Below are 12,469 nucleotides of genomic sequence, written 5' to 3' on the forward strand. Positions count from 1 at the left end.
CTGTCCACTGCCTCCATGACATTGTGATGTCAGATCTTCATCAATCACTTCTGCACAGGGCACACCTTCAGACTCTGCAGCTGCATAACGAAAGCCTGTAAGATAAAATTAGACATAAGGTAAATGTACACCAATATTCCAATGACAGGTGTGTGATTCATCTGGAAGTTATGTGCGGATTAGTGTACAGTGATAGCAATTTAGTATGTTTTTAGAGGGGGGGGGTTGTTTACCTCCGATGGGTGCTCTTTTTCGCTTCCGTTGCGTACGCCTTGAGTGCCGGTCCGAGTCTGATACAGGTATGTCGTCATGCCCCATGTGCAGTGTTGGTTCTGTGGAGCAGGGAAATTATTTTACTGCTATTGTTAAATAATCATCATTATTACCATTGCATTAATAATATAATCTGGAGTTTATATTGCATTCAGGGGTTGAACAGTGTGTGTCTTTCAGAAAGGCTAAAAGTCACAGGCTGACAGGAAACAGGCTTGCAGAGAGTTTGCAGAAGCAGGAAGTTATTTTGAGCAGCAGGCTAAGACGAGGCTTTAACAATGTAACAGATAGCTTTAAGAAGGCCTTAAGATGTTATGCATACAGTTATTATGTTGACCTTGTATTTCAGGTGCAGTTATGACTATTTTATACACAATGCATATCTGTGCTTATTAAAGAGTTGGAGCTCGGTCAATTAATTGGGGGTTGGAAGCTTTGTTCGGCGCGATGTCCGGACAATCTATTGTGCAAGTGACTTGGAGCCATAGAAGGAATTGCAATACATGCTTACAAAACACTTATATCAGGTCATTTCATATTAAGGTTTTAGTAGAAGTTCTTGGTTAAAACATTTATTTAGTAGAAGACATACACATAGTCTCAGTGAGCCTCTGGTCTAGTGAAAGGTCAGAAGTGCAACAGGTGAATTGAGAAAGAGCATTTGAGGACGGGACACAGACAGTTACTAGGTGAAGAGGTGACACAAAGAGCATGTGAGGTCAACACACACACACATGAGTTAGATTTATTTAGAGGAGAGATTAGTCATGTCTCGGTAAAAGAGGAACCGTCCTTGTTGTCTCGGCAAGAAAGAGGAACAATTCACTTTAAGACAAGAACGGAAAGTACCAGCCATGAAAATAGAAGATGATCTTCTGGGTTAAAAGTCATTGTGGTGTTGATCTGATCTATGTATAAAATGTATCTGTGACGCATGAAGGGGCGTCAGTAAATCAAACCCTGATGCTATAAAATATCTGTTTATGCTTTGATTAAGTCGAAGATTAATTCCTGTCTGTGTACAGATTATTCTTCCCACACGTGTGTATTCATTAAAATCATTGTTTGACCAAGAGCTCCTGGACCAAGGGTGGTTTGTACTCTCCTTCCTCAATTTTGAACCTTAACATTTGGGGGCTTCGTCCGGTGATTGAGGAGGGAGGATTGGAGGTTTAGATGGAGAAATTTGGTGGTCTCTGAGGTGGTCTGACGGGCAGACATGAATTCCAGTGGTCAAAGTGAGTGGGCATAAGCCGGCTTATCTAAAAGGTAAGGCACTACCTGTTGAATTATTTCCAAAGTGTGCCAAATTGGACATGATAAAATTTAAGTCTACTCACTGAAATTACTGGTGGGTGTCTGTTTTGATTCTGATGAAAATTTCATGAGTTGAAGCAGTTAAGAGTCTGATAAGAAAAGTTTAAATACTGGGTTGAAGTCCCAAAGAAATTGAGTTAGAGTCTCAAGTAGTTTGGTAGGGAATTGGTTATTGTGTTGGTTAGAGTCCAAATTTGGTCATAAGAGTAGACCTGAGCGGTCATTTTGTGAGTTGGAGTCTCCATTGACCACTAGGTTGCACCTGCCTCAGTTATACACTTGTTTCGGGTGTTGATTGTTGTTTCAAAGTATTATAAATTATTCTAGAACGGCAGTTCGAGTCTGCTAGGAAGCGCAGTTCTCGGAGGTAATGCTCCCTCCCGGCCAAGGACGCTTGGCCCTGACCTATCGGCGAATAGGGTTAGTACGGTTGGCAACCGGGGAGAACTTGGGAACCTCCAAAATAGCTAGGAGTTAGAGTCTCCTTACCGTTTGGAACGGTAGTCTGCGCTTTTTTGGCCAGCAGAACTTGGACTTCGGGCGTGTAACTTTAACTTAAAACTTCGGGGTAAGCCTTGGCTGGGAAATGCCAAAAATAGAGCTTCAGGCAAAGTTTGGGTTGGTTGACGCTTTTAAATTGAGTTAGGGATTTTAGAGATGAGGCCAGAAACAGTTAAAGTCTGATACTGGTTGATTGGTCGCAAAAAACTCAGGGAGTTTATCCGCTGGGCGGTTATTTTAAATTTGTCTAAATTGTGTAGGCGCTAAAGCTGACAGATCTGACAGTGGTTGTAAATATAAGATGTCTTTGTAATATAAAATAAGAGATCTCTGTGTGAAAGGAGTCTGAGGCAATGCTGGAGCTATTTTTAGACTGTGTGTGTGTGAGTGTGAAAATGCAAATGAGTAAGCAGTGAACTGTTTAAGCCACAGTTGGTTTTACAAATACTGCTGCAAACATTGTAGAGTGTGTGTGTAAGATGCCATTTATGTTTATTAGAGGGTTATAAATAAAGTATTGAGTTGCCGTAGTGATGTATAGTAATTGACTGAGTTTGGATGTAGATATATAAATATATTGAGTGCACTGTATATACTTAAGACTAACACATCACTTTCAGTAGTAACTTTTCTCCAGCATTAGTTGCTGGTGTGTTTTATTTTTTCAATTTCTTGTGTGTGCGGTGAGAATTAATAGAGGTTTCAATCGTTTTTTCTTTGTTTTTGTTTACTTGCTCTTTCTGATTATGACAAGCATGTCTAAAATACTCTTAGGAAAGTGTGTTTTGAGTTATATTCCTCAACTCTGGTCACAGTTTAAGTGTGTGAATGCGGTGACTAGAAGGTTTTGAATGATGAATAAAGGTGTGAGAGGTATTTCTTTGGTGATGTAAAGTAGGATGTTTTAAAGTTTGAAAGTGTTTTCAATTTAAGAGATGCATGAGTGATGTTATAAGAGTTTGAGTTTCTTTTCTTTCAGTTTAAAAACACATAAGTACATACACTTGGTACACCTGTTTACTCTTTGACTTTATTAAAACAGACGGTGTATTTGAGTTTGAATTTCAGTAATTGTATGTTGATATGGTAATTTAGTTTATGTTAGGTAAAGGAGATGTCCATCTCCGCGTCTGGTACTGAGTGAAAGTGAGCACGTTGAAGATTGTGATGTGAATGCTGACAGGTGTGTGTGTGTGGGAGGATTATGAAATCATTGTGTGAATGATGCTACATTTTAGATCAAAAGTTAGCAGAATTACAGAGGGTTTGTAGATTGTGAATACAAAATGAGTTTGATTTGCCTGGAGAAACAGAAAAGCAGCTTGAGCCGCTCTGAGAAGCTGCGTGCTGTGTGTGTGTGACAGGAAGTTACATGCCCATAAAAGGAAGTCTGAGAGAGAAGTGTGTGCGTAGGCAAACTGCAGGGTGTGTGTGCGTGGGAGTATTGTAAGGGAGTATTGTTTTTACATCAAGGTTTAGTAGAACTAAAGTAGAACATTACAAACAAACAGATAAAAAAGTAAAATTGAAGAGAGAAAATAACTGACAATTACATTAATGAATAGAAAACATACATACACAAAGTGCCATATGTGAAATTATTCGAGGAAAGAATCAGAAGCGAGATAGTTTAATATAAGATGCAATGAAGGAAGCAGCTTACACTCCTTTAATTTCCAGAGCCAGTGTGTTCCCTCCCCTGCCCACTTGGGCCCCGTATCAGGCGAGTATGGAAGGCTGGATAGCCCATGACGGGTAAGATCCCACCTCGAAACCCTGGGACAACCTAAGGCAGGCACAGTCACGATTACTCGGCCTCACTCAGTCCCTGTGAGCTTAGACTCACAGGTGAGATGAAGTGAAGAAGACGGGACCTCAAGGGTAAAGCCGCTGGGCTAAGGCGGAGGGGAAAGTGGCAAGTGGAGCCCTGACTTCTGGCTGAGGAGCAGGAATGCTGTTAATAAGGTGGGAACTTAAAATTTGGGTTAGTAAATTTGGGAAAGAAACTGACGGCTTAAGTGGAGAATTATGAAGGAGTCTGACACACTGCAAAAGCAACATACACAAACAGAAAATGCATTAACCTTATAAAGACAAGACAAGCTCATGATGATTATTTGTATAGATACTGATTAAACCTGGCTTAGAACACAAAGATACGCAATGAAGATCAGTTTGCTACTTGTATGAGTGGTAGAATGGTGTGAATGGTTAATGAAATACATTTGAGTTTGAAGCTGAGGAATAACTCAAAGAAGCTATATGACAAAGGGAGTTATGAAAATAAAAGTGATTAAAGTAGTTTTAAAAAGAGTGACTTAGGAGTGCTCTCTCGTACTAAGTGATCAAAACTAGTGATCACTGTAGAAAGAAATAAAATGATTTAATGAGTTGGTAATGTTTAAACATATGTTTCTGTTGTTACAGCAACTCATTGAGAGATGACTCAGTATGCAAATTAGTTGGAGTGAGTGGTGACGAAGGAACTTCCTGTGTGTGTGTGTGTGTGTGTGTGACTGAGGAAGTGACTTTCAGAAGAAGAAGCATGGCAGACAAGAGAAGTACAGATTTGGGTAGGAAATAGTTTATAGTTTAGTGATTATATGTTGTCGTAAGGGGCTTTTATGCTGAATTTAAGTATGTTAAAGGGGGTGATTTTTGTGTGCAAATTGTGTGGTTTTAATGAGACTTTCGGTGTATTGAGGAGGTGAAATTATGTGGTGGCAAAATTTTTGTGTGTTTAAGGTTGTTGAGGTTGTTGTGGTGATGGGTTGATTCTGTCAGTTAGGTTTGGGTTGTTGTTTTTGTTTTTAATAGAGGGAGTTTTAGGAAACATCGACATGTCTAAAATTGGGCCCATTATTTTGTAACAGTGCACTTAAAGAAAACCTGTCAGGTGATTTTGTTTTGTGTTCTCATGAGCTAATAATCAGCTCTATTTTTTTTTCATTTCTGTTTTAAGCAGGCCTGCAACAGTGAATAACGGCGCTGAAAATTCTCGGGAAGAGCAAATATAAGGGGGCTTTCCAGATTACAATTGGCTGAGGAGAAAGCTACCTGTAGGGACTATTCATAGTCCCTGTAAAAAGGATTTTATGCGAGTCAATCCAGTCCAAAAGCATAAAGAAATATTTTCCTATGGAAAATAAAAAATGACTGAGCTCATTTTGCTGAGGGTGGAGTATCTGATCGTGCGGGAAGCTCCACTATTAGCAAATATATGGTGTGACTGCATGTGAGTGAATGTGTGACTGGATGACGGTGAGAATGAATAAATGTGGACAAACAATTGGCTTTTACCAGAGAAAATTTCTGTTTTGTTGACTGGGGTTAGATTATGGGATTATAGTATATTGTTGGGAGAATGCCAAATGTTTAAGGGGAAACATTTTGATGTAACTCAGTTACCATTAATTGAAGAAACACATGACTGATAATTGTTCTGTTTTAAGTTTATTTTATGACATAGATTGGATCATGAGTGGGGAAACTGAGCATTTTTAAGTTTTGTATAGTATCTTGACACATGAAATGTATCAAGATAAAGGGGGGTTTAGGGTTTATTAATTTAATTGTTTAATAATTTAGGATCATTTTAGGACCTTTTGGGTTTTTGATCATTTGGATATGGTAAAACTGAAACTGTTATTTTTAAGTTAAGGTTAAAGGATTAAAGTGAACTGAATCCTGTTTAGAAGATACAATGCCGGTTTTTCAAAGCTGTGAATAAATCTTAGAGGGAAAATTAGTGAGGGTTGAAGGAGTAGAACAGGTTTGATTTCTTTTTTGATTTCTAGAAGTAGTGGTTATAATGTAGGCTTACACATATAGATATTACATAGGAGGTATTTTTAGGATAAAGGGGAGAGCTTGTAAATAGAAATGATTTTTATACATATTGCATTTTTTGATATGAGTTATTGAAGTTATTGAAGGATTGCACGCGCTTACAGACACAGAGTCCATAAACACACATGACAGTATTGATTCCAGGCAAAAGGCCTCAAATTAATTTAGCTTTTAACTGAACTTAAAGAAGGACCAAAGAGGAAGGAGAGTACAAACCACCCTTGGTCCAGGAGCTCTTGGTCAAACAATGATTTTAATGAATACACACGTGTGGGAAGAATAATCTGTACACAGACAGGAATTAATCTTCGACTTAATCAAAGCATAAACAGATATTTTATAGCATCAGGGTTTGATTTACTGACGCCCCTTCATGCGTCACAGATACATTTTATACATAGATCAGATCAACACCACAATGACTTTTAACCCAGAAGATCATCTTCTATTTTCATGGATGGTACTTTCCGTTCTTGTCTTAAAGTGAATTGTTCCTCTTTCTTGCCGAGACAACAAGGACGGTTCCTCTTTTACCGAGACATGACTAATCTCTCCTCTAAATAAATCTAACTCATGTGTGTGTGTGTTGACCTCACATGCTCTTTGTGTCACCTCTTCACCTAGTAACTGTCTGTGTCCCGTCCTCAAATGCTCTTTCTCAATTCACCTGTTGCACTTCTGACCTTTCACTAGACCAGAGGCTCACTGAGACTATGTGTATGTCTTCTACTAAATAAATGTTTTAACCAAGAACTTCTACTAAAACCTTAATATAAAATGACCTGATATAAGTGTTTTGTAAGCATGTATTGCAATTCCTTCTATGGCTCCAAGTCACTTGCACAATAGATTGTCCGGACATCGCGCCGAACAAAGCTTCCAACCCCCAATTAATTGACCGAGCTCCAACTCTTTAATAAGCACAGATATGCATTGTGTATAAAATAGTCATAACTGCACCTGAAATACAAGGTCAACATAATAACTGTATGCATAACATCTTAAGGCCTTCTTAAAGCTATCTGTTACATTGTTAAAGCCTCGTCTTAGCCTGCTGCTCAAAATAACTTCCTGCTTCTGCAAACTCTCTGCAAGCCTGTTTCCTGTCAGCCTGTGACTTTTAGCCTTTCTGAAAGACACACACTGTTCAACCCCTGAATGCAATATAAACTCCAGATTATATTATTAATGTAATGGTAATAATGATGATTATTTAACAATAGCAGTAAAATAATTTCCCTGCTCCACAGTTCCCAGTCTGGATTTGTTACATCCATTTCATATGCTGGTTTGCCTGCAATAATGCCAAATCATAAGCTACTCAGTCGACATGATGTGGTTCTGCAGCATCACACATTAGCATGTTTTATCTCATTATCTATGACCTCAGCACGTTGAAAATAACACTAAAAGCCTTTCAAGAGTGATATGAATTAATTTAGAACTCACCGGAAAGAAAATGCCGTGAGCAAACCAACAAAAAGCTGGGGATTGCAGAGAACTCGATATCCGCTCGTCTCACCGCTGCAATCCAAGCCTGACGTCTTTGTTTAGTAATATCGGATACATGGGATCCCTCACGTTGCCTCCAGGATGGAAAACGATGAAAAGAGAGCCCGTTATCCAGCTTCTTGCCTTCACGATCGTGTGATCTAACGTTGCAACCGACAACACAACACGTACGATCCATAGCTGAAATGGTATCCTTTGGCTGGCCTACTGTCATGGCGGAAGGGGGCATGGCCCATCTCCCGTGACATCACGCTCCAAAGCCCTATAGGTGGGAAAATGTACCATGTCGACCAATCAAAAATGATATGGAAACATGACATTTGGTTGTTTAGCAAAAGGGGGAAGTTTTAGGAGTGACCGGCAAGAGAGAGCGAGTGAGCGAAAGAGAGAGAGAGTTTTGATACGTGAGAGATTTGTGACGTTTACCGTGTTTGGTCTCAAGTTAGTTTGTTGTCTTGTGTATTTAGTGTGTAGCTGTTGTTTTGTTTTGTGTGTCAGTTCTACTAGTGATCGTCACAGTTGCTGCCTTAAAGCCAACAAAGGCAGATTGCAGTGTAAACGCTGAGTGACACACCTGCTGTCAGACCTGCAGGTTTATCCCTGTGCTGTTCTCATATGTGTTAGAGTGACACAAACTATTGTTTGACACCTGATTGTTCTGTAAATAGTTTGAAATGATTATATGAAAAACGTCTGAGCCTTGGCTGCATTTTTTGGTAAATAGTACCATATAACTTTGTTGTTTGCAAAACGTGTGCGTATTTTTAAAAATGTACAATCTCTATTTGCATTTCAAGTTATGAAGATGATTCGTTAAACATGTGTGTGGTTTTTACAGTCAAAATATCACTTTCTATGTGTATTTTAAATTTTGTCTGAATTTAGATAAATTGTGCTGATACAGTTGGTCAAAATGAGAAAATAACAGATTGGCAAGATAAACTGTTTTTAAAGGTAAAATATAGAGGCCACATCAAAAGTAGTCAAGAAGGGTTAAAGGCTAAAAGCAAAGTTGTCACTGTTGGGTCTGTGTTTCCACAAGCCCCGCTAATTCTAGAGACTTATTCATCATGAAGAAAACAAGACAGTCGATCGATCAATTATTTGCGAAAGGGAGGCCTCGTCTGTGTCCACCACGAAAATGACCACAGATCTGACCTCCTGCTGCTACCTTTTATTGGGAGACAGTTCACACAAAACACGTCAGAACAAAGCCACGCCCCCTTTGTTCTAAGACAAAGCATTTTATGTATATGTGTGAACTTCTGTAAGAGTGTGTGTGTGTGTGTGTGTGTGTGTGTGTGTGTGTGTGTGTGTGTGTGTGTGTGTGTGTGTGTCAGACCTCCTGCTGAACAAAGGGTCGTAAACCCAGGAAGTTTACATCAAAAGAAACAGATCTTCCAGATAGGATGTATCTACAATAAAACCTCCCCCAGCACAGAGAGGTTGGAGAGGTGGCCAGGATCAAAGGAATGGCTTTGATCCTACTGCTTGAACTAAGACTGTACAAATTTAAGAAACACAATGGCAACATTCAACAATTAGACTTAACAGTCACCAAGTACTGTTTATATTTGTGTGTATTGCTGCAGCTTTTTTGAGTATTAATTTGGTGCCTTTGTGTGAAATAATGGTATTGTGAGTGATCCATATAGTCACAAAGAATAGCCACTTGTTTCTGTGCTACCAAAGTTCCCCGGCTTTCATTCAAAATGTGTTTATCGTCAGCACCTGCACATTAAACTACTTAAACATTATAAATGTCTTCAAGCTCACACTGAGGCCTGTGGGGTACTATCAGCCACTGAGACAGTACACACATTTATATGTCTTTGTATATGAATATTTCATACTTTAAGACTGCCTGTTTATTTAAGGGAGATGAACAAAATACATTGGAATTGTACAAAATAATATCATGGATGATAAATTAAATAGATTTTAAGTAGATGCTTGTGCATTCTTAAAGTCTTATATGTTGAACTGAACTATGTGATCTGTTCAAAGCCTTAATCTTAATTTGAAGTGAAATGTGCATTTTGAGTTTATACACTATGTATATAAGGCGACCGTTTCCTTTTGCAGTATTTTTGTGTGGTGTACTTTTCTATGTCTTAACAAAAGGGGAACAAAGGTGTTTAAGTTCACCTAGGATGATGTGTTTTAATTTTCACATGGTCTTGCTTGAATTTGACCCTGACAAAGGCGTATGAACTCTGTCAGCTGTTTGGAGTTTCCATTTTCTAAACTTCTACATTCTGAACCTTCTTCAGCTCTGAACAGATGATGAAACACTGAATGATTTCAAGCTCACACTTTGTCTAATAAACTTACATCTTTCATTCTTTATACAGATTGAGGGACTGTGGTTTGTCAGAGATCAGCTGTGATTATCTGGCAGCAGCACTGAAGTCCAACCCCTCCCATCTGAGACAGCTGGAGCTGAGTGACAACTACAAGCTGCAGGATTCAGGAGTGAAGCATCTGTGTGGTTTCCTGGAGAGTCCAGGATGTGGACTTGAAACTCTGAGGTCAGTCAGCATGTTTTAGTTGTGCTGAGATGAATATGATGTGAAAGTTGTGCTGACACTAAACTGCAGACATCAGGCTGATATTATACTGATCCACACTGAGGATCTTCATGGTAAAGTCTGTTTTCTTCTTCTCTGGTTTAGTCCATTGACTGCAGCAGAACAATGTTCACATTTCAAACCTTCAAAGAAGAAGAAAAATCCTCCACTGGATAATTCACTGTGAAACTCTCCAACTCTTCATTCCACCTTAAAGTCTGTCTGACACTGAAATCCAAAGCAAAATGTGCGTTTGCTTTACAGACAGCAGTCCAACACAAACATACACACATCATCCAAAACACAGTCCAACATCCAAATCTCCTCCACTGCCAGCATGAATGATGGGAAAGAGAAGGAGGAACACTCTGACATTCAGGGTTAGAATGAGTTTCATGAAGCAGACTGTGAAGATCAAAGCTGCATTAGAAAGCTTACATGAATGAATGAGTGGACAGAAGTGGACAGAGATCATCTGAAGCACTTCAAAGGCTTTAAATCAGCACATTTCTCTTTATTCTTTATCAACTCTGTTAGTTTCTCTCAGTTTTCTGTGGAATGAAGCTAACAGCAGGCTAATAAGATGCTGACCAATAGGTTTCTATTAAAGGTTGTAATTTGTATATGAAAAAGTGCTTTGGCTCAGCAGGGATCAGCTTACAGGTAGAATACAGCTGCTGGATGGGATTAGCATGTCATAGCTATCTACCAAACTGCTAACTGGGGGATTTCAGGCCATCTATGGATCATTTTTGCTAACTGTTTATTCAGCTTAGGCTCACAGGGCTGCAGCCTGTGCCCTAGCTGTCATAGGGCAAGAGGCGTGGTCCACCTGCACAGGTGAGCAGTCCATCACAGGGCCAACAGAGAGACAGAGAAGCACTCTCTCACATCCACACCTACAGCCAATTTAGAAGCACCAATGAACCTAAGCAGCATTTCATTGGACTGTGGGAGAACATCCAACCTCCACAGAAAGGCCAACAAGCTTCAACCTACAACCTTCTTGCTTTAAGGCACTAGTGCGAACCACTTTTCCCCATTTCAGCCCAAATCCTGCATCTTCCTGTTTCTGACTCCAGGCCAGCTCCACTAACACTTTCTCATCAGACACTGCCACCTAGTGGAGGAAGTCTTAGTTCCATTTGAAGCTTCAGATTACAGTTAGTTCCTTTACAAAGAGGTGGAGGTGGTGGGGCCACAGCACCATCATCACTGAGTGCCATAGGACACTTAACCTTTGTTTCCATATGCTGGGAACTTCCTGTTGTTCCAAGGAGGACTGGAAAATGTGTGAAAACCTCCCAGTCAGTTCCTCACAGCACACTTCAATCATTTCCCTCCCACAGCATCAGGACCAGGGCTTTTTCTCTCTTTGGTCCCACTAAGAGATTTCCACACAAACACCTCATCAGTGGGACTCTCAGAGCTACCAGCCCTTTGCTACAATCACAAAGCTCTTCATTGAAATCAATGATATCAAAGCTGGAATCAAATGAGTCCAAGTCTTCTGCTGATTCAGCATCACATTCATCTTTGCTCCTTGTTCTGCATCCCCACCATGGACTTCATTCCTTTCCAAGCCAGCCTTGAGTGTCCTTTATTCAGCTCATCCTCTGCTTTACTTTTACACCTGATTTTAGCTGCTTTATCTCTCTTTCAACAAGTTTCTGTGCCTCCATCTTTTTCTTCTCTCCCTCATAACAAGACAGCTTCTTCTGCCTGAGAACATGTTGGAGTGATTTACTAATCCAGGGCTGCTTATTGGGGAAAATGCTTCCTGTTTTCAAAGTAATCCCCATTTTTCCCAGAAAGAAATGCAAGTAGAAATCGATGATCTAAGTGAGAACATGAGCCTTTAACAATAGCAGCAAAATATCTCTCCAATCTCAATACTCCCTCTCTCGACCTCTGGAACACCAGAGGTCACAATACATTGTGTTGGGTCACTCCTCGGCCCACTCAGCTGCTTCCATGTCCATCCATGGCATCATGGACATCGGGGTCACCACTCCCGCTCTGACCCTCTCTAGCCGTCCTCTGGCTCAGCAAATCAGACAACCTCATGTCATCTAAGTGGTCCAGTAATAAACACCAGCTCCCCCTCGAGAACACTCCATGCGTAAGATTAGGTTTTTTCTGCGTCCCTCTCTTGTGGTCCATCATGCCTCGGGCCTCCAGGATCCTCACCCCCCTGTGGTCTCCGAGATCTTCTGTAAAGCAAACCAAACACCTTTACCTGCACCTCCCTAACTTATCATCTTTGGGACTCTTTAATCAAAAGCCTGATCCTAATTATCTTCTTGACTTATTGACTTGTATTTATATATATTCTTCAACGTTACTCATCATTTTAAAACTCTTAAAACGCTGCTTTCACGTCCCTGCATGCGTTTCCTGTCGCTTGCCTTATCTAATCATCAACATCCTGTACACAGAAGTCTCGC

General features: G+C 40.0%; 1 protein-coding gene across 1 annotated transcript in view; it reads left to right on the forward strand.

Annotated features, from left to right (window-relative positions):
- Positions 1-26: 26 nt before the first annotated feature.
- The window catches only part of LOC146577704 (ribonuclease inhibitor-like), a 68,930-nt gene continuing 56,487 nt past the window's right edge, over positions 27-12,469 (forward strand). Inside the window, exons 1-2 of the mRNA XM_085267699.1 lie at positions 27-97; positions 9,807-9,983. Of these exons, the coding sequence (XP_085123825.1) occupies positions 27-97; positions 9,807-9,983 (248 nt within the window). The remainder of the gene's footprint in view (positions 98-9,806; positions 9,984-12,469) is intronic.

This window comes from Mchenga conophoros, linkage group LG3, assembly GCF_057382185.1.
Source record: "Mchenga conophoros isolate Kocher_MC1m ecotype Shallow Benthic linkage group LG3, M_conophoros_male_GT1.1, whole genome shotgun sequence".
NCBI classification, from domain to species: Eukaryota; Metazoa; Chordata; class Actinopteri; order Cichliformes; family Cichlidae; genus Mchenga; species Mchenga conophoros.